This window comes from Brassica rapa, chromosome A09 (assembly GCF_000309985.2).
Source record: "Brassica rapa cultivar Chiifu-401-42 chromosome A09, CAAS_Brap_v3.01, whole genome shotgun sequence".
NCBI lineage: Eukaryota > Viridiplantae > Streptophyta > Magnoliopsida > Brassicales > Brassicaceae > Brassica > Brassica rapa.
Window position 1 is genome coordinate 943,543 of NC_024803.2, and position 21,856 is coordinate 965,398.

At 34.6% G+C, this 21,856-nt stretch overlaps 6 protein-coding genes and 1 long non-coding RNA gene across 7 annotated transcripts; 1 reads left to right on the plus strand and 6 right to left on the minus strand.

The window, feature by feature from the left end:
• Window positions 1–96: 96 nt before the first annotated feature.
• LOC103836725 (putative clathrin assembly protein At4g02650) lies at window positions 97–3,152 on the minus strand. Its single transcript, XM_009113017.3, has 3 exons — window positions 2,413–3,152; window positions 783–1,622; window positions 97–563 (listed from the first exon to the last, which is right to left on the minus strand). Exons 1-3 carry the CDS (start codon window positions 3,098–3,100, stop codon window positions 286–288), a joined length of 1,806 nt encoding a protein of 601 aa, XP_009111265.1. The 5' UTR covers window positions 3,101–3,152; the 3' UTR covers window positions 97–285.
• Window positions 3,153–3,355: 203 nt separating this feature from the next.
• On the minus strand, window positions 3,356–5,696 carry LOC103836726 (basic leucine zipper 10). The gene is made up of 7 exons (XM_009113018.3): window positions 5,292–5,696; window positions 5,107–5,188; window positions 4,411–4,597; window positions 4,272–4,347; window positions 4,064–4,189; window positions 3,641–3,990; window positions 3,356–3,561 (listed from the first exon to the last, which is right to left on the minus strand). Exons 1-7 carry the CDS (start codon window positions 5,631–5,633, stop codon window positions 3,540–3,542), a joined length of 1,185 nt encoding a protein of 394 aa, XP_009111266.1. The 5' UTR covers window positions 5,634–5,696; the 3' UTR covers window positions 3,356–3,539.
• A 965-nt stretch (window positions 5,697–6,661) lies between these two features.
• On the minus strand, window positions 6,662–8,553 carry LOC103836727 (probable serine/threonine-protein kinase At1g01540). Its single transcript, XM_009113019.3, has one exon. It carries the CDS (start codon window positions 8,323–8,325, stop codon window positions 6,877–6,879), a length of 1,449 nt encoding a protein of 482 aa, XP_009111267.1. The 5' UTR covers window positions 8,326–8,553; the 3' UTR covers window positions 6,662–6,876.
• Window positions 8,554–8,568: 15 nt separating this feature from the next.
• Window positions 8,569–10,310, plus strand: LOC103836729 (V-type proton ATPase subunit F). Its single transcript, XM_018654913.2, has 5 exons — window positions 8,569–8,688; window positions 8,796–8,868; window positions 9,320–9,401; window positions 9,618–9,700; window positions 9,993–10,310. The coding sequence occupies exons 2-5, from the start codon at window positions 8,806–8,808 to the stop codon at window positions 10,149–10,151; spliced, it is 387 nt and encodes a 128-aa protein (XP_018510429.1). The 5' UTR covers window positions 8,569–8,688; window positions 8,796–8,805; the 3' UTR covers window positions 10,152–10,310.
• On the minus strand, window positions 10,243–11,875 carry LOC103836728 (tryptophan synthase alpha chain). Its single transcript, XM_009113020.3, has 8 exons — window positions 11,645–11,875; window positions 11,409–11,555; window positions 11,273–11,338; window positions 11,091–11,199; window positions 10,936–11,012; window positions 10,775–10,852; window positions 10,572–10,709; window positions 10,243–10,503 (listed from the first exon to the last, which is right to left on the minus strand). The coding sequence occupies exons 1-8, from the start codon at window positions 11,720–11,722 to the stop codon at window positions 10,366–10,368; spliced, it is 831 nt and encodes a 276-aa protein (XP_009111268.1). The 5' UTR covers window positions 11,723–11,875; the 3' UTR covers window positions 10,243–10,365.
• A 3,851-nt stretch (window positions 11,876–15,726) lies between these two features.
• LOC117127869 lies at window positions 15,727–17,974 on the minus strand. The gene is made up of 2 exons (XR_004450781.1): window positions 16,683–17,974; window positions 15,727–16,330 (listed from the first exon to the last, which is right to left on the minus strand). It is a non-coding gene; the product is annotated as an uncharacterized LOC117127869 (long non-coding RNA).
• A 411-nt stretch (window positions 17,975–18,385) lies between these two features.
• LOC103836730 (MLO-like protein 1) lies at window positions 18,386–21,689 on the minus strand. Its single transcript, XM_009113022.3, has 12 exons — window positions 21,328–21,689; window positions 20,614–20,861; window positions 20,426–20,542; window positions 20,268–20,328; window positions 20,102–20,202; window positions 19,934–20,008; window positions 19,730–19,868; window positions 19,610–19,650; window positions 19,323–19,532; window positions 19,180–19,247; window positions 19,046–19,106; window positions 18,386–18,962 (listed from the first exon to the last, which is right to left on the minus strand). Exons 1-12 carry the CDS (start codon window positions 21,506–21,508, stop codon window positions 18,675–18,677), a joined length of 1,590 nt encoding a protein of 529 aa, XP_009111270.1. The 5' UTR covers window positions 21,509–21,689; the 3' UTR covers window positions 18,386–18,674.
• Between the last annotated feature and the right edge of the window lie 167 nt (window positions 21,690–21,856).

Below are 21,856 nucleotides of genomic sequence, written 5' to 3' on the forward strand. Positions count from 1 at the left end.
TTGATTACCTCAAGAAGTGACAAAAAGAGATTGATCATGTCCAGCTAGAGGGAAACTGCTGCCCAAATATACTCAACGTATGTGTGTTTGATCAGATTTTTTGGTTTGTTTAAGAAAAAGGTAGTATATATTTCTTTTTTTAAATCTTTTTGTCAACTCTTAGTTTTGATACAAAGTATGCTATTTTGATATCAGAATTCAAAATAATTAGAAGAGTTGCAATTTACATCAGACAAGACAATCTGATCAAACATGGCGTTTTTTTTTTTCAAGAAACAAAAAAAATCAGTAGTGAGGTGTGTAAGAATAAGGTCCCATGGAGTATGGAACATGAAAATGTTGTTGTTGGTTTTGCATGTAACCTAGTCTTCCATTTCTGTTGTATTGATCCCACATCATTTGTTCTTCCATTACCAATCTTTGTTTTTTCTCCATATCACTCATCTGCACGTACGACGGTGGAACCACCTCTAGAGACGCCGCGAACGGGTCCATGGTCACCAGACTTCTGCCTCCGTTTCCGTTGGACGTTGGTGGTGGCGCGGGCAGTGCCAACATTGAAGCTGCATCACAACCATATAATTCAGCAATGAAATATACATGTCAAATAACTCGAATAAACCAATATTAGAAACTAATTTGGTTTAAACAAAAATAAATTTGTGTATCCTAATTTTTGCAAAAGAATTACTATAATGAGGTGATAAATTAACCATGACCGATCCATTATGCTTTGGACGTGGCCGTTCCATGCAAAACGTTCTTTTGGTTTTATATATTACCTGCTGGTCTTCCTGCAGAACCAAACGCAACGCTACTTGCACTCCCACTACTTCCATAAGCATTAACCGCCGCATTAACCGCACCGTACTGATACATTCCATCAAGCAACAAATGATCAAAACCACCTCCAAGCTCACTTTTCTGTGCCGACAATCTCGTCGCTGATTTCACCAGAGCAGTCTCCCAATCCGCCGAATCATCATCAAATGCTTCCCATCCCGGTCCAGACGCAGCCTCAGTCGCAACCGCACCATCGAACAACGCTAACGCCAAACTATCACCAACCGACAATGTTGTATCACCCGCTTCACCAGTTAAACCCAACAAATCACCTTCTTGATCTTGTCTTGAAACCACTTCTTGAACATCTTTCTTTGTTTCGGTCTCTTCCTTTTCCTCTTCTTCCTCTTCCTGCTCCGGTGCTGGTAATGCTTTAACGGCGTTTAAATCTTCTTGAATGTCTTTGACTTCCTCTTCCTCAGATTTGTTAGACTTTCTTGATGGTGACATTAGAGCTTGTGCAGCTAAAAGAGATTTATCTTTTATAAACTCATCCATGATATCAAGCTTCTTCTGCGTGATCTTCTCAAGTTCTGGATACTCTGAAGATCTTGCAACTCCCATTTTCTTACACCATCCGTGAAACGGATCTAACTCGTCCAACTGTTTAGAAACTCTAGAGAAAATGTCATAGACTTTGATCGAGTCATGAACGTCTAGTTCCATGAATCGATCTATCAACACTCCCATTATCTCTGTTACGTTGCAATATATCTGAAAACTGTCTTTCACTATTGGGTACAGAGCCACGATTACAACTCGGTTGTTCTTTGCATTACCTGTTGAATTAACATAACTTGTGAGCCAAGAAAGTTAAAAATGAGGTAAGAAATGTGACTCACAAGTAAAATATTGGAATGGACAGCATTAAACTTTTGGGGTTTGGGTACAATCCGAACCGAAATATTAACTAGTATCCTAAGTTAGGTAAACCTAGTAATTTTTGGTTACATGATTTAATGTAATTTAGATATCTACAGTATTTTAAAGATTTTGTTTTGTACTGACTTTTTTGTTATTTTGAATATTTTAAGCTAGTTTATGTAGCTTAGCTAATTTTTTATCGAGTAGATCTAAAAATTTTAGTTAATTTTCACTAGTTTTTTCAAAATTTTGGATGATTTTAAACGTTGATTACAATACTATCCGAACTAAATTCGGAAGAAATGGAACCAAACTAAAACATGGAATGGGATTTGATCACCAAAAAACCTGATCCTAAGCCTAGTACTAATCAGACCATTAGAGTCCTGATTTAGACTCAGAGGCGGATGTATGTGTAACGGTATGGGGTCACGTGCCCCCTATTATTTTATATTTTTTCTTGAATAACCTAGAAAGATTTAATAAAATTATTTGTAGTTTAGTGAAAAAACATAAACAATGCCCCCCATTCAAAATTATTTTTGTTATTTTAAGTAGTGTGCCCCCAATTAAAAACGTTTTTAGATCCATCGCTGTTTAGACTGGGTGGTCTATTATCAGACAGGATCAAAACGTTAATTTTTTAAAAACCGCTGATTGGTAGCCACAACGTTTCTTAATGAAAGTAGTTAATAAAAGTATCACCTGTTGGACGACAAGCCAAGAACCGATCAAGAAGCTGTTGCAAGTGTTGCACTCTAATAAAGATCTTCTCTGTTTTCATCTCTTTGACCGGCTTAGTCTTCACCACAAGAGCTCTCGAACGAACATTTGCATTGGCCTCTCGATGATCATCTTCTTCCTCATCACCCGAATCATCATCACCACCACCACTACCATCACCGTTTTTCCCTTTCCTTCTCTGCATCCGAAAATCAAGCCGCTCGTCCAAATACAAAGCATACGTCCTCACAAAAGCAGAATAATCCCACGAATCAGACCCATCCGCGTCTCTAAAATCCGACATGTTGAGCAGCCTGGTCCCGCGCCTCGTCGCGAAGAAGACCTCTTCCTCGTAGGCCTTGTCCCCTTGCGTCAGCATCCTTTGGATCAAAATCAAGGCCTTGAGAGCGACCGACCAGTTCTTGGTCCTGTTGAGACGCCTCGAGAGGATCGAGACGCAGGCGCTCACGTAGTTGCGTGAGTAGGACGTTAGGCTTAGGATCTCTCTCACGTACTTCTCCTCGGCTGGATACTCGTCGTGCCGCGTGGCCTTCACGATGGCTACTTCGAGCTCCGTTAAGGAGCTGCTTCGGCCTCCGACCTTGGCTAGCCCTACGCTTGTCTGGTCTTTCACGGCTCCTATGGCGCGTCTTAGCTTGCTCGAAGACATGTCAACACACAAAGATCAAGAGATAGGGAGAGGAAAATAAGGAAGAACGACGACTTTTTGTTTGACTTCTTTGTCGTCTCCTTTTCTCCTCTGTTTCTCTTGTTTTGTTTCTTGTCTGAAACAGAAAATGTAGCAACCGCCGAGGTTGTCGGAATATAATGATGAAAATTTTAGAAAAGTCAGCTGGAAATGACTTGACATTTCTTTATAAAAATTTGATAAAAACAGAACGAATCTGTTATTAAACATTAAAGCTATAAATAGAAAGACAGATTCTTCTTATTAATAATAGTCTTGTAATGGTACAAGACAGACTGTATAATAAGCCCATGAGACTGTGTGTTCTCACAAATGTTTTCTCATGGTTTAAAATATACAATGAGAGATGATGCGTAGATATATCAAATATTAAGTGTGTAAAACCCGCTTCTTGTTTTCATCAGTCCACACATTTTTTCGGCCTGTAAAAGAGGTAACAAACAATAATTTAATATGCATAAACGTCATAGAAATTTTAAAATAACTATTTTTGTAGCTTACCATGTTGAATCGTTTTGAGATTCAGTAGTCCAGCCATAGGGGTTAGTGGTTGGAGCAGCATGGTGAGTTTGTGTAGGTCTTATTCTCTGCAAATGAGAGTTAGTTTGGGAGTTTAAGGAAGGAGTAGGAATGAAAGTGTTTTCGAGTCTTGGAGATAGAATGGTTGTTGTTAGCCCCCCCATGTTTGGATTTGATTGTGGTTGAAAAGGTGGGATGCATGAAGAACCACCCATCCTGCTATTACCAGTTAATGGCATTCTATTGTTGTTGTTGTTATGTCCATTTGATCTACCGAGAAGCATAGGATTCATTCCTGTCACTCTCTTAACGGTCTCTTCCGCCATTTTCACCTTGAAAGAATACAATTAGTTATAGTAACAAAACATAAGGGTGGTTATGAAAAAACAAATCAAGTGTTATTACCTTAGCTCTTAGTGTCTCGATGTCGGCTTTTAGTATTCTATTGCCAACGGCAGCGTCATCATACTTGTGGTTCATGTTACTCAGCTGCTTGAGAAGTGAGGAGTGTTCACCTTTTAGCTCATTTACCTATCAAAACACACAAAATTAAGTTTCTATTAATATCCTTGGAAACGTTAATATGAGGTTGAGAGGATCTATTTATAGAAACCTGTGTTTCGAGATCACATGTTTGCTCCTGTTTTCTCCTTCTAGACCGCCTAGCTGACTCTCGATTTGAAAGCATCCTACAAACAACAAGGTTCAATAAAGATAAACATCAAAAGGGAAGAATCAGATGATCATTTTACCTTCTAGATTTTTTAACGTCCTCTGGTTTCAAGGAACCAGTGGTTTCATTCTCTTCATCAAGGTCATCATCATCAGAATAATCTCTCGATGATCCACTAGTAACCTGCTTCATCGGTACACCAGTTTTTTTCACCTCACCTAGTAATGATGAGGTGACACCAGCTTCTCCAGGCGTCACCAAAGAACCTACCACCATTAAACGTACTATGTGTAAAGACTCGAAACAAAGAGAAAGATATTGAACTAACACCATCCCAATCTTATTGGCCTTAAAAAAGTCAGATTAATTTCAAGGAAAAAATCACAAAAAATATTGAAACTTTATGATAAAATTAGAAACTTGTTCCAAAAAAAAAAATATATCAAGGAGACTTGAAATGGTTTCAACTTTCAAGCTTCTCTAAAGAACCATTTTCCATCTCTACATTACAAATCATTAACTTTATCGCTAGGCAATGGTTAGACACCTTATAGATAATTATCGTTTAGGCGGACGTCTAGACCAACTTTTTAATCGTCTAGACCAATTTTTTTAAAAATCGATTTGAAACAATCATTTCGTCCATACCCGATTTGAGGCGCCTAAACCGATTTTTAGAACACTTTCTTGGCATCAAAATTTACAAACATGGCAGAAGCTAAGAGACAAGCTTTGCGGTGTTAAAAAAGTAATTTGCATGATGATTAGCTATTACCTTGAGTAAGAGGACTAGACAGAGCTGGTTGAAACAGAGTCTCAGGAGAACCAGTAGAATCTTCAGGCTTCACAGAACCAGCCTACACAACACACAAGTAGAGAGAACAAACAAAGCTTAAGATTCAGATCTTCTTCTTCTTCTTACACATGCAATATAAAAAAAGAGAGAAACAGAAGATAAACCGTAAGAGCTACAACAGTAGCTGCACACTCAGTCTCAAGCTTGTTCTCAAGAACGCGACGGTAATCATCGGAGTCGCGACGGAGAAACCGACTGTCTTCCTCGAAATCGTTCTGTCCGGAGACGGAAGGAAGAGACTGCGCCGACGAGACTCCGACGATCGCGTTGTTGTTGTTGTTGTTGGATCCGACAGGCGCAGAGGTCACGGAGGAAGCGATCTCTTCGAAAAACATCTCCACGGTCCATTCCTCCGCCGTGAGGGCCTTGGCCGAGTCCGAATCGAGAGGCGGAGAAGATTCCCAAAAGGGATCGGAGAAATCATCGATCGAGAAGATACTGTTCATCTCTCTCTCTCTCTCTTGGTTGCTTTTGGTGGGGTGTGTCTTTAACTTGTTTTGTCGGATCTTGCCTACTTGCATTAGGTCCACTCTACAAAAGAATATTCTGTTTATAATTATTACGTACATTTAAATCATTTTTAAATATAATTAAACTTCTTTAAAATAAAAAGGATTTTTTTTTGTATAGTTTAAAAAATATATATTTGGTGATGAAAGTCCATTGATCTTTACTTAACTAAACATTCATGAGTCACTTCAATTTCTGGAGACCTTCATATAAACTTCCCTCTCTATTTCATTTTACTAAATATAAATCAAAAGACCTTCATATAAATGTCACACAAAATTTGATCAACATATCACCACTATGTTAGGTCATACTACAGTAGAGTCCTAACACCTAAATAGAGTACAAAAAAAATTCCAAAACAATTAACAAATGCATGGAATTCATTCCATGTGTTTTGTAAAAAAAAAAAATCAAAGATCTTGAAATAAAGAAATGACAACCAAATATAACAAGACAAACCACCATTTAAGTTATACTACAACTACTCATCACCTAAATGTGAAAAAATGAAAAATGAAAAACAGATTAGACCTTTTTATTTTTAAATTGTTGCAAACTTACAAGCAACATTTTTAATTGTTGCAAAACATACATTAATCACTTCAATTCATGGAATTGCTTCTCTATTTCATTTGTTCCAAACATAAATCAGAAGTCTTTGAAATAAATGTTAGAAGCATAAAAGCATTTTCAGTTGAAGGTTTTTTAGAAGTTTCTTAAACCAAAAATAAGTAGTATAAAATGAACAAATGAAAAGAAGAAATTATATCAATTGAGAATGAGATATTTTTTAGAAAATGCTATTTTTGATTGGAGTAATATTTTTTGTTTAAAATTCTCTCTTAAAAATTATTGTGTATAACAAACAAACCTTTATTTTTAGATTATTGCAATAGGAGAGCCCACTTTAAAAACATTTAATCATTCACTCTCTATCTAATCCACAAGAGACCTTGAGATATATATAAAATTACCACATCTATAAAAAAACAAATCACATTTTTTTTACAACAGAGTCCTCACCTAATGTAAAAACAACATATATAACTCTTTTTTTTAATCTAAGCCACATTTTTTTATTATTGCAAAATTACAAGAATCTACACATACATACACACAAGAAAAACTTCTAATAATAAGTGTAAACAAAATTATAACGCCAAAGCTTCCACTCTTTCACTGACTCTCCTCCTTGTCCGAAGCTAACTGGTCATTCTTGATCAGAATGGAATTAACACTCTCATCCTCTGATTCCGCCACATTCATCTTCCTCGGTGACCTTCTCGGATCACCTCCTCCCCCGCCGCCGCCGGAGTTTCTCCGATCATCTCTCGACACCAAGTCCTCAGCCTCAAGCATGTGAATGACATGACCCATCTTTGGTCTCTTCTGAGCATTAGGATCAACACATCTCAAAGCCACCAAAAGCGTACGCTTCAACGACCTCAAAGACGGTTTGTCCACCAGCCTCGGATCCAAAACCCCTTCCGCTTCACGATTCGACACCATTCTCTTCAGCCACTCCACAAGGTTCACCTCTCCGACAGGCCTGCTGTAATCCACAGGGTTCCTCCCGGATATCATCTCCATAACAAGAACACCGAAGCTGTAAACATCGCTCCTCTCGTTCAACATCCCCGTACTAGCATACTCAGGAGCCACGTAACCAAAAGTACCCATCACACGAGTAGTCACGTAGCTCATCTCCGACCCCAATAGCTTAGCTAAACCAAAATCCGAAACCTTCGCGTTCCATTGCTTGTCGAGCAAGATATTACTAGACTTGATATCTCTATGAACAACCTTAGGTTCAAGACCTTCGTGTAAATACATCAACCCTTTAGCCGTCCCGAGAACGATGTTCATTCTAATCTCCCACGTGAGAGGACTCTTAGCTCCCAACGCATCGCCGTGAAGCCACTGCTCTAAGTTCCCGTTATCAACATACTCGTAAACAAGCATCCTATGCTCTCCTTCGACGCAGTAACCAAGGAGCCTCACGAGATTCTTGTGCCGCACTCTACCTATCGCTTCGACCTCGACTTTAAACTCTTTCTCAGCCTGCCCTCTGTTGTTGAGAAGATTCTTTATAGCGACTATCGATTTATCCTCGAGGACGCCTCGGTAGACAATCCCGTACCCTCCTTGTCCGATCACGTGCTTGTCGGAGAAACCATCGGTGGAAACCTCGAGCTCTCTTAGAGTGTACCAATGCCCCCAACCTAAATGAGAAACCTCAGGACCCGAACAGGCAGCCTGGTCGGGTCCTGACCCGGACCCTGACCCGGACCAACCGCCGCGCTCCGGGAAGGAGATACGGTGGTCTTTTCCGATGTCGATGTGGATTTTGTTGTCGTCTTCACGGTGGTTTGTTGTCGTCTCGGGTGTGGGGGTCGGGTCGGGTTGAATTGGGTCGACCCGAATCTCCTTGGAGACTACGGGGACGACGGTGTGAGACTCGAGAGCTTTGTTGTTGCTTCTTCGGTGGATGAACCAGAGAGAGATGAGGAAGAGGAGAATAACGATTGCGGCTCCGACGCAAACGCCGAGAACGATCCATAAACGCAGACCGAAGATGGAAGTGCGGGTCGAGAGCTGAGTGTTGAGAGAATGAGACTCCGCCATTGTTTTCTCTCTCCCTCTATAGATTTTTTTTTTTTTTTTTTTTTTTTGCTTTTGTTCTGCTTCACATATCAGAGAGAGTTTGGTCTGAAGTAGAGACAAGAGAGAGAGAGAGGTAAATAAAAGACGAGATTACCCTTGAGTGGGCAAGCTGGCTTTGACGCGAACGTTGCCCTTAGCCGTTATTTACGCTCTTGCCATTTTCAACTGTTGGAGAGCAATTATTATGTGTATAATTCAGGGGTAGTATAGTCAATTGGAGTTAGTTATTGACTTTTTTCGCGTGGGTCTTTGGGTACTGATTACGAATCCAAATCTTCAAAATCAAAATCGAAGAACGAGAAGATAAACAGAGAAAGAGAAAAGGTAATAATGAGTTTTTTTTTTCTCCATCTTCGTCCGATCTGAGATTAGGAATTGATTTTAGGGTTTCTTAATCCCAAATTCGATTGATTGTTGTTATGTTGTGTAGTTTGAATCAAAATGGCTGGGAGAGCTTCGATCCCTGCTCGCAACTCTGCCCTCATCGCTATGATCGCCGACGAGGTACCAATCGTCAACCAAGAGATCATCTTTTCTCTTATATGTTTCTGTTTGATTCATTGTTGTTAGGAATCGATATGATCAGATTCAGTTTCCGTGGTTTGATTCGTTTAGGAACTGTTGAGTTCATGTGGATCATTTGGTTAAGCTTTGAATCTATGAGAATGTGATCTGAACTATAGTAATGCGTTGTGGGTTGCAGATTTGTTTTGTGAAATGTGTAATCTTTTTTTTTTTGATCTTAAGATCTGCTATCTTTGGATTTTGGTGAACGAATCAGCAAATTAAAGAGTAGAATTATTCTTTAGAACTATTCTTAGAAACTGTTTTGATCATTGATAACAAGGGATCTTGATATTATGTGTGTTACTAGTGACATAACTGTTTTGAAACAATACGTTGGTATAATAACCCTTAAGCAATCTTCTCTAACGTGTAAATTGTTTGTGTACAGGACACTGTAGTTGGATTTTTGATGGCTGGAGTTGGTAATGTTGACATCAGGAGGAAGACAAACTACCTCATCGTGGATTCAAGTACGTTTTTATAACTCATCATCAAAAATATTTATCAAGTTATGTCAATTATCTCAAAATGGTATCCCTTTTGATAAATTCAAATTAGTTGAATTTGTCCATCAAGTCAGTTTCATGAGGCTCTTGGTAGGAGATAACTTTCTTAACTTCTATATTCATAGAGTTGTGTAGTTACAGTTTACTCTTCTAAATTAATTGACTTTTTTTGTCTTTTAGAGACAACGGTGAGGCAAATTGAGGATGCTTTCAAGGAATTCTCATCGAGAGATGATATTGCTATCATCCTCATCAGCCAATACGTAAGTACTTTCTTCCAACTCCAATATATTAAACAACTATTAACTGCTGTGTCTGTGAGGTGTTTATTTGTGTCCTTGTCAAAGAGGTCATGTCTTGTGTCCTACTCTCACTTTATATTTTAGCCCCTTATGTTTACTACCCATTAATGACTACCTTTCTAGCTTGCACCCTTTAAGTCACGGGTCAAAAGTTACTGTTATTGTAGGGTAGTTTTTTTTGGTGTCTTGTTCCTAACATCTAGTATTATTGGATCGAATGTTTATTAAGATGAGAAAGTTTTGATGCTTGTAGGTTGCCAATATGATCCGTTTCTTGGTGGATAGCTACAACAAGCCAGTTCCTGCGATTCTGGAGATCCCTTCCAAGGACCATCCTTATGATCCTGCTCATGACTCAGTTCTCTCCCGTGTCAAGTACCTCTTCTCTGCTGAGTCTGTGTCACAGCGTTAAACACATACATTCTGCAAGCTCGCTGAGCCTATACCATTTGTTTGTTTTTGACATTCTTGTGCTTCTCCTTTCAAACTCAAGAAACTTTCAATAAATGTAATACTCTTGATTTTTATTTGGAGGTTATTGTTATATTATTGAGAATCAATGGTTACACCATCTGGTTCTTTTTGCATTCAAATAAGAGAAGAATAGAAAGATAGCCATTGTGTGTTCAGGAGTCCAGAGCAGACTTTAAAGACTTAGTGAAGACTTCAAGCTCTTTGAGTCCTTTCTCAAGTGATTCAGCCTCTCCCAATATCTTGACCATTGCGCTTCCTACAATGACTCCATCTGCTCCCCACTCAGCTACCTGTAATATGAAACAAATCGAGTTGGATTCTAACAACACATCCCAAAGATATTGCGAAGCAGTCAAACCTGTTTCACATGCTCAGGTTTTGATATGCCAAATCCAACGGCGACTGGCTTGCTTGTAGCCTCTTTGATTTGTTGTAGAAGAGACTGAACATGTTCGTTAACAGACTCTCTCGTTCCAGTAACTCCTACTGAACTCACCTGAAATGAGATGAATGATATAAGAACACAAACTTATAAAAGAGTTGCAACAGTGTGATTCTTACAAGATAGATGAATCCTTGGGTTGCTTCAACAATGGCATTCATTCGTTCTTTTGGGGTTGTGGGTGTTGTCAGCAGTACCTTCAGGACAAACATAGTAAAAAGATGGTAAAAGAGAAGGAATCAGTTTTGCTATGGAAGATGTTAAATCAAGAACATCATACAAGTTCAATCTGATGCTTTTGAGCTTCTTTACGCATAGTCTCAGTCTCTTCAAGTGGAACATCAGGAACAAGAAGCCCTACAAAGAAACACCATGTTATGTAATAAACTGATCCCTGAAACACTAAAAGAGAGAACTAGAAGATGTTAAGTGTACCATGAACTCCAGCATCCTTTATGATAGTCATGTAGTTCTCAATCCCTCGCCTTAGGATCGGGTTGTAATAAGTAAACAATGCAATAGGACAAGATAACTGAGGTATAACCTGAGATATTTAAAACAAAAAGAGTTTAATTTCATCATCTATAGACTATAAAAAAGCTAAGAAGAGACCAAACCTCTTTGAGCATAGTGATTATGGAGTTAAAGTTGGTTCCTTTAAGCAAAGAACGTCTCGCAGCAGCCTAATTCCAAAGAAAAAATGAGTTTTTTTTTAAAAGCTTAAAATGATAATGTGTTTACAGTAGATCGAACCTGGATTGCTGGACCATCAGCTAAAGGGTCAGAGTAAGGAACACCGAGTTCGATAATGTCGGAGCCGCAAGAGTCGAGAACTTTGAGAGCTTTAGCTGTTGTGGAAAGATCTGGATCACCAGCTGTTATATATGGAATCAGAGCCACCTTGCGACAAGGAAGATAAACACAGATCAGAGGTTTTTTGGGGGTGAAATTAAAAAAAAAATGGAACTTTTGAAGAAAAGTTTGCTTACTTTGCGTTGTGACTTTAGCCTAGCGAAAGACTCTGATAGACCCACTGTTGTTGTGGGAGGGTTGTTGAGAAGATCCATTGGCGAGTTTTGGAAGAAGATGAAGATGAATGTCAGTCACTACTAGCGCGAGTAATTGATTTTGACTCGGGTCCGGTCCCCTCAACAAGATAAATTGATTTTTCTCCGGTTTAGTTTTTCAAACCGAAAGAAACTAAACCGATCTGTATATTATTTTTTTTGGTTTTATTTACTATAAATTCAAACAAACCGTAACAAAAAAAATCATATCAACGAAAAAAAGAGAGTATTTAAATACATTGAAATTTTTTTCGAGGTACACGAGCATTGTTCAATTTTTTTTAAAAATTAATTTAGTAAAATTTCATATACTCCTTAAATTATTAGACTAACCTTTAAAAAATCGTTATTCTCTAAAGAAATAAAGACAACAAAGGTTCTAAACCTTTTTTACTATCACCATATATTAGTACCGGGGACAACTATGCATTAAATCAATATTTTTATATTTTCTGATTTTGTCTCTAAATCTCTGAGTTAACCTATACGAAAATATTGAGTTTTATATTAAACGCTCTATATACTGAAGCCTAAACTTTTTAGTATTGTTTTAAAATTTATAACCAAATTTTACACTTGTATTAATGTATGTTAAACTTTCTTTCATGGTATATAGAAATCATTATAATTTTTTATCAATTAATTTTGTGAAACTTCATAATATCCTAAATCGGTTGAAGAACCACAATAAAATCGTTATTTTCTTGGAAAATGGAGACAACAAAAGCTCCAAACCTCTTTCAATATCATTATATGTTAGTGCATGATGCAACAATGCATTACAACAATATCGTCATATTTTTCGAAATTTTCTCAAAATCCGTGTGTTAACACCTACAAAAAAATTGAATTTTGGTAAATGCTTTATATACTGAACCATATAATCTTTAGTATTGTTTCAAAATTTCAAACCACATTCTACATTTGTATTAATGTATTCTAAACTCTCTTTCGTGTACAAGACCATCGTTCAATTTATTGATAAATTAGTTTAGTAAAATTTCATATATTCCTTAAATTAGGGGACTAACCCTTATAAAATCGCTATTCTGTAGAGAATTAAGACAACAAAGGTTCCAAACCTTTTTTACCATCACCATATATTAGTACCGGAGGCAACTATGCATTAAAGCAATATTTTTTATTTTTTTTTACTTTTTCTCAAAATCTATGTGTTAACCCCTACGAAAATATTGAGTTTACCGTTAAACGCTCTATATACTGAAGCCTAAACTTTTTAATGTTGTTTTAATTTTTTTAACCAAATTGTACATTTGTATTAATGTATGTTAAACTCTCTTTCATGAGAATCATTATAATTTTTTATCAATTAATTTTGTGAAACTTTATAATACCCTAAATCGGTTGAATAACCACAATGAAATTGTTATTTTTTTAGAAAATAGAGACAACAAAAGCTTCAAACCTCTTTCAACATCATCATATGTTAGTGCTCCAAACCTCTTTCAACATCATTATATGTTAGTTCTCCAAACCTCTTTCAACATTATCATATGTTAGTGCATGATGCAACTATGCATTAAAACTATATTGTCATATTTTTTAAAATTTTCTCAAAATCTGTGTGTTAACCCCTACAAAAATATTGAATTTTGGTAAATGCTTTATATACTGAACCATATAATCTTAAGTATGGCTTAAAAATTTCTAACCACATTATACATTTGTATTAATGTATTCTAAGCTCTCTTTCATGGTACATGAGCATCAATCAATTTTTTTAGAAATTAATTTAGTAAAATTTCATATAATCCTTAAATTAGTGGACTAACCATTATAAAATCGTTATTCTCTAGAGAAATGAAGACAACAAAAAGTTCCATGCCTCTTTTACCATCACCATATATTAGTACCGGATGCAACTATGCATTAAAACAATATTGTTATATTTTTTGAATTTTTCTCAAAATCTATGTGTTAACCCCTATGAATATATTGAGTTTTACGTTAATCGCTCTATATACTGAAGCCTAAACATTTTAGCGTTGTTTTAAAATTTCTAACAACATTCTATATTTTTATAAATGTATGTTAAACTTTCTTTCATGGTATATGAGAATCGTTATAACTTTTGTATCAATTAATTTAGTAAAACGTCATAATACTCTCTAAATTGATGGAATAACCACTATTAAATCGCTATTTTCTTGAAAAACTGAGACAACAAAGACTCTAAACCTCTTTCAACATAATCATATATTAGTGTAGGATGCAACTATGCATTAAAACAATATTATCATATTTTTTTTTAAATTTTCTCAAAATCTATGTGTTAACCTGTACAAAAATATTAAATTTTGGTAAATGCTTTATATACTGAAGCCTATAATCATTAGGATTGTTTTAAAATTTCTAACCACATTCTGCATTGGTATCAATGTATGCTAAACTCTCTTTCATGTAACATGAGCATCATTCAATTTTATATAAATTAATTTAGTAAAATTTCATATAGTCATTAAATTAGTGGACTAAACTTTATAAAATCGCTATTCCCTAGAGAAATGAAGACAACAAAGGTTCCAAACCTCTTTTACCATCACCATATATTATTACCGGAGGCAACTATACATTAAAACAATATTGTTATATTTTTGAATTTTTTTTAAAATCTATGTGTTAACCCCTACGAAAATATTAAGTTATATGTTAAACGTTCTATATACTGAAGTCTAAACTTTTTAGTGTGTTTTAAAACTTCTAACCACATTCTACACTTGTATCAATATATGTTAAACTCTCATTTATGGTATATGGGAATCATTATAATTTTTTATCAATAAATTTTGTGAAACTTCATAATACCCTAAATCAGTTGAATAACCACAATAAAATTGTTATTTTCTTGGAAAATGGAGACAACAAAAGCTCCCAACCTCTTTCAACATCATCATACGTTAGTGCATGATGCAACTATGCATTAAAACAATATTGTCATATTTTTTGAATTTTTTTCAAAATCTGTGTGTTACCCTTACCCTACCCCTACAAAAATATTGAATTTTAGTAAATGTTTTATATACTGAAGCCTATAATCTTTAGTGTTGTTTTAAAATTTCTAACCACATTCTACATTTGTATTAATGTATGCTAAACTCTCTTTCATGGTAAATGAGCATCGTTCAATTTTTTTAAATTAAAACAGTAAAATTTCATATAGTCCCTAAATTAGTAGACTAACCAATATAAAATCGCTATTCCCCAAGGAAATGGAGACAACAAAGGTTCCAAACCTTTTTGAACATCATTATATATTATTATGTGTCTACGAAAATATTGAGTTTTACGTTAAATGTTATATATACTGAAACTTTTACTTTTTATTGTTGTTCGAAATTATCTAAAGACATTCTAAATTTGTATTAATATATTTAAACTCTCTTTTATGATATATGGGAATCCTTCTAATTTTTATCAATTAATTAATAAACTTCATAATACTATCTAAATCAGTAGAATAGCCACTACAAAATCGTAATTTTCTTGAAAAACGTAGACAACAAAGACTCTAAACTTCTTTTAACATCATCATATATTAGTGTAGGATACAACTATGCATTAAAACAATATTGTCATATTTTTAAAAAATTTCTTAAAATTTGTGTGTTAACCTATACAAAAATATTGAATTTTGATAAATGCTTTACATAGTGAACACTATAATCTTTAGTGTTGTTTTAAAATTTCTAACCATATTCTACATTTATATTAATGTATGATAAACTCTCTATCATGGTACATGAGCATCGTTCAAGGTTTTTATAAATTAATTTAGTTAAATTTCATATATTGTTTAAATTAGTGGACTAACCATTATAAAATCGTTATTCTCTAGAGAAACGAAGACAACAAAGGTTCCAAACCTCTTTTACCATTACCATATATTATTACCGGAGGCAACTATGCATTAAAGCAATATTGTTATATTTTTTTTATATTTTCTCAAAACCCCTACGAAAATATGAGGTTTACGTTAAACGCTCTATATACTGAAGCCTAAACTTTTTAGTGTTGTTTTGAAAATTCTAACCATATTCTACATTTGTATTAATGTATGTTAAACTCTTTTTCATGGTAAATGAGAATTATTATAAATTTTTTATCAATTAATTTAATGAAACTTAATAATACTACCTAAATCGATGCAATAACCACTATAAAATCGTTAATTTCTTAAAAAAAGAGACAACAAAAGCTCCAAACCTTTTTCAACATCATCATAAGTTAGTGCATTATGCAACTATGCATTAAACAATATTTTCATATTTTTTGAAATTTTCTCAAAATCTGTGTGTTAACCCCTATAAAAATATTAAATTTTGGTAAATGCTTTATATACTGAACCATATAATATTTAGTATTGTTTTAAAATTTCTAAACTCATTCTACATTTGTATTAATTTATTCTAAACTCTCTTTCATGGTACATGAGCATCGTTTAATTTTTTATAAATTAAGTTAGTAAAATTTCATATATTCTTTAAATTAGTGGACTAACCCTTATAAAATCGCTATTCTCTAGAGATATGAAGACAACGAAGGTTCCAAACCTCTTTTACCATCACCATATATTAGTACTGGAGGAAACTATGCATTAAAGCAATATTTTTTTATTTTTTACTTTTTCTCAAAATCTATGTGTTAACCCATACGAAAATATTGAGTTTTACGTTAAACGCTCTATATACTGAAACCTATACTTTTTAGTGTTTTTTAAAAATTTCTAACCAAATTCTACACTTGTATTTACGCATGTTAAACTCTCTTTTACGGTATATGAGAATTATTATAATTTTTTATCAATTAATTTTGTGAAACTTCATAATACTCCATAAATCGGTTGAATAACCACAATAAAATCATTATTTTCTTGGAAAATAGAGACAACAAAAGCTCCAAACCTCTTTCAACATCATTATATATTAGTGCTTGATGCAACTATGCATTAAAACAATATTGTCATATTTTTTGAAATTTTCCCAAAATCTGTGTGTTAACCCCTACAAAAATATTGAATTTTGTTAAATGTTTTATTTACTGAACCATATAATTTTTAGGATTGTTTTAAAATTTCAAACCACATTCTACATTTGTATTAATGTATTCTAAATTCTAATTCATGGTACATGAGCATCGTTCAATTTTTTTATAAATTAATTTAGTAAAATTTAATATAATCCCTAAATTAGTGGACTAACCATTATAAAATCGCTATTCTCTAGAGAAATGAAGACAACAAAAGTTCCAAACCTCTTTTACCATCACCATATATTAGTATCGGAGGCAACTATGCATTAAAGCAATATTGTTATATTTTTTGAATTTTTTGAATTTCTCTCAAAAGGTATGTGTTAACACCCCTATGAAAATATTGAGTTTTACATTAATCGCTCTATATACTGAAGCCTAAACATTTTTGCGTTGTTTTAAAATTTCTAACAACATTCTATATTTTTATAAATGTATGTTAAACTTTCTTTCATGGTATATGAGAATCGTTATAATTTTTTTTATCAATTAATATAGTAAAACTTCATAATATTCCATAAATTGGTGGAATAACCACTATTAAATCGCTAGTTTCTTGAAAAACGGAGACAACAAAGACTCTAAACCTCTTTTAAAATCATCATATATTAGTGTATGATGAAACTATGCATTAAAAAAATATTGTCATATTTTCGCAAAATCTATGTGTTAACCCATACAAAAATATTGAATTTTTGTAAATGCTTTATATACTGAAGCCTATAGTCTTTAGTATTATTTTAATGTTTAACCACATTCTACATTAGTATTAATGTATGTTAACTCTCTTTCGTGGAACATGACCATCGTTCAATTTTTTTTATAAATTAATTTAGTAAAATTTCATATAGTTCCTAAATTAGTAGACTAACTCTTATAAAATCGTTATTCTCCAGAAAAATGAAGACAACAAATGTTCCAAACCTCTTTTACCATCACCTTATATTAGTACTGGAGGCAACTATTCATTAAATCAATATTGTAATATTTTTGAATTTTCTCAAAATCTATGTGTTAACACCTTACGAAAATATTGATTTTTACGTTAAACGCTCTATATACTGAAGCCTAAACTTTTTAGCATTGTTTAAAAAAATCTAACCATATTCTACACTTGTATTAATGTATGTTAAACTCTCTTTCATGATATATGAGAATCATTATAATTTTTTATCAATTAATTTTGTGAAACTTCATAATACTCCCTAAATCTGTTGAATAACCATTATAAAATCGTTAATTTCTTGAAAAACGGAGATAACAAAAACTCCAAACCTCTTTGAACATCATTGTATGTTAGTGCATGATACAAAAATGCATTAAAACAATATTGTCACATTTTTTGAATTTTTCTCAAATCTATGAGTTAACCCCTACAAAAATATTGAATTTTGGTAAATGCTTTATATACTGAACCATATAATCTTTAGTATTGTTTTAAAATTTCTAACCACATTCTACATTTGTATTAATGTATGCTAAATTTTATTTCTCCCTTCTTTCATTAATCCTCTCTCTATTACCTTAAAGACAACCCTAAGCCAAAACATTTACTATGTTATACCCATTACATAAAACTTTACACTAGCATGCCAAACACATAGAATACAACCATATTAAAAGCTCTATTCTATTGACAATGAAAATTATCCAACAAAATCATAAATTTTAATCCGAACAAACCGCGCAAATAAACCGCGCGAAGTGCAGACAAACCACTATAGTTTATATATACACAAGCAGATCCCAACCCCAAACTCTTATGCAACAAGAAAGGCTGTAAACGTGTTAACAAAAAGATAAAATAAAATCAAGTCACTATAAGCTTATGAATAGCAATAAAACCAGATATGGAAGCTAAAATCTGACGATGAGCATCTCAAGGAAGATAAGATTTCTTCACTCAATTGTTGTTATGAGCAGCAGGTGTAATCTCATCTTGTGTCTCCCCTGCGTTGTTTCTTAACCTGCTGAGCTGGATTCCTGCAAAACCTGCACCAGCTCCAGGAGCAGGAGCAGAAGAACCAGAATCAGGATTATGAGGAGGAGCAGCCTGAGAGCTTCCTTCGTTCCCATTACTAGCAGCAGCAGCAGCTTTTAGCTCTCTCTTGTTCTTCACTTTCTGTGCCCAACCAACAAGACCAACCTGCACATTCTCCTCAAATATCGCTTTCTTGAAGTTACTTCCCATCTGTTGTTACATAAGAACAGGATCAGTTTTTCTGAGACAGAATTAGAAAACAACCAAACCAAAAGACTCTGTAGCCTTTTTACCTGTGAGACAAGGGCGTAAAGAGGCAGTGTACTGTAACTACAAAGCACTTGAATGAAAACTCTATAGAGAGAAGAAGAAAGATATTAGTACATGGTATGAGAAAAGCAAAACAAAATCAAATCTTTTGGCTTACCCTATTACCAATCGTGGAACAATGTATCTCACTTGTCCCATAATGCACGAGTCAAATCCATATGTAACCTACAAACACACACTTTATATTAGTCTTAAACCATTTTAAGGTGAGTTTTGTTCTCATCATTAGTCTTGACTTACCCAAATCCAAAAGAAGAAGGCAATCTCGAAAGCATTCTGGAAGAGGATGAAATGAATCAAGAAGAGAACAACTTGAGGTTTGCTGAACCAGAAATGCTCATCTGACGGTTTCACCACTAAGTCTCCTTCAATGGCTATATGTTTCTCCGCAACCTCGTGAGCCAACTGTGATATCACATGCTCCAACTTTGTTCCCACAGCAAGAAGCAGCTTCAATTTTTTCAAAGAAAGAAGATTCAGCACGTTTCAAGAAAACAAAATGGGAAAAAACAAATAAATTGACTCACAATGAAGGGAATGAATGCTATCCAGAAGTATGTGTGCCATCCTGCAAGACACAGAAACGTAGCTTCAATATAAAACGCAAAATATCTTATTTTTAATTTAATTTTTTGAAGAAGCATTACCATTAACATTAAGCAGCAAGAAGATGACGACGAAGATCCAAAGATACCAACTAATACCAACAACTTGTTTGAAATCATCCTCAAGAGCTCTCATCATGTACTTGTGGAAGTTAAGCTTTGGGTTTCCTTTACAATGAGTCTGTACATACCAAACATATATTACTCTAAAATAATCAAATTAAACTTATGTTAAACAGACTTTACCATAATGAAACCAAGGCGTAGAGTCACGTAGTCTGCTTTGGTCACAGAACCATAGAACTGTTTGAAAAATGATTGCTGTAATGTTTAAAAACAAAACATAAACTCAAGATCTGTGTAGTTCCAAAGGAGACAACAAGCTTTGTACTTTTATATAAATAATAAACATACCGTCCATCCTAGGAAGAATGAATCTTTACCAATGCCGAGAAAATGCTCTTTGATAAAAGCATGTTGGTGGACATGAGTGACCTTTCTTTTCTTCTTAAGAGCTGCAAAAGAAACAGTTAGCACACAAAAGAAAATTACATTTTCACTCAAACAAGTAATTAAGTACATGCTTCTGTGTCAAAATTCTCGTCTGCAAGCGCATCCTCCCACTTCTTCCACTGGTGGATCTGCATTTAACATAGAAAACATGAATACAATCAAATCAGCACACACCTGAGAGATATTCACATTAAATTAACACAAAACTATTCGGTTTAAGCTCACCCTTGTGCTTCCAAAAACCACGGTGAGAGCACAGAAAGTCACATGGGAAATGGCAAGGACAAAGATGAAGATGTGTAGATGGTGCAACGCCTCAAGCGATAGCAACGGTATTTTATCCTAAAAAAAAAAAAAAAAAAAAGAATTAGCAAGATTATCATAATGAGTATGAAAACGTATTTTGAATCTACCTTTTGGCCACAGTAACCAGCTTCAGCAGCAGCGTGTTCAGCTAGTAAACGCCTAGTGGTTCCAACAATTGGGAGAAAGGACTGAAAGTGTTCTGTGACCGTTGCGTTCTTATGTTGTTTACTAGATTCAGCTTCGTGTTTTGAACATGGAAGCATATGCATTAGCACATCCTCTTTCACACAGAACTTGGAGATGAACCCTTGTGTTACAGTCAGTAACAAAGATATGAAGCCTAACAACATCAGCTCTGTAAAAATATAAGCCAAAGCAACACCGATAAAAAAAAAAACAATATATGAGTGGTAAAGATTTATACTTTAAAAGAAATTATATTATTATATAATCAACCTGGGAACAGGAATAATGATCTAATTACAAGCCGACTCAAACAAAATTACCTAATTTAAAAGTTTACTAAACTAGCTTCGGCAATTTATCAGACAATTTATTCTCCACACACTAAAAGTACATCAACTCTGCCACTATGAATCACTGTTTCCTAAAAGACATGAACCTTAACAACATCAGCTCTGCAGAACATGAGCCAAAGACAAAAAATTAAATAGTAAAGATTTATACTTTTTAAGACACTAAGCTGCTTTTTCAGACAATTTAGTGTCCACACTAAAAGTACATCAACTCTGTCATTATGAAATCACTGTTCCTCAAAAGAACCAATCACAGAGAAGAAGTAAAGATTGGATTTTTAGTACCTTCTTTAACCTTTTGAAGGGCTTCGTAAAGGGGTTTCTGCTTCTTCTTCTTGAGAACAGTACCGAAATGGTGGAGCAGACGCTCCACGGCCAGAGAGATCGCGACGATGATGGTACAAACTCCGGCGACGACCCACGTCGGAGTGAATTCAAGCGACACTCCTTCTCCGTGACCACCCATTTCTCAGATTGTTTTTTTCTTTAATTTCCAGAAAAGGGAAGAGAATTTTGAGAATGGAAGTTCGATCTGGGAACAAGACAAAGGAACAGTCTTGGTGTCTCTCTTCCTCTCTCTACGTGTGGAGGGAGGAAGAAGAAGAGACGATTGATTAATTGAGTGTGAGAGATGTGTGTTTGCTGATTTATTGTCTAGGCATGATATAAATAAATGTTTATGGTAATTAAAATATTTACCTTCATGGTGGTAAATGGTAACTTATTCCTAATTCAGTAATTAGCTTAAACAAAGCTTTGCGGGAAATTAGGAAACGCGTTTAAACTTTCCAGTTTTCCACATTTTATACGTTAT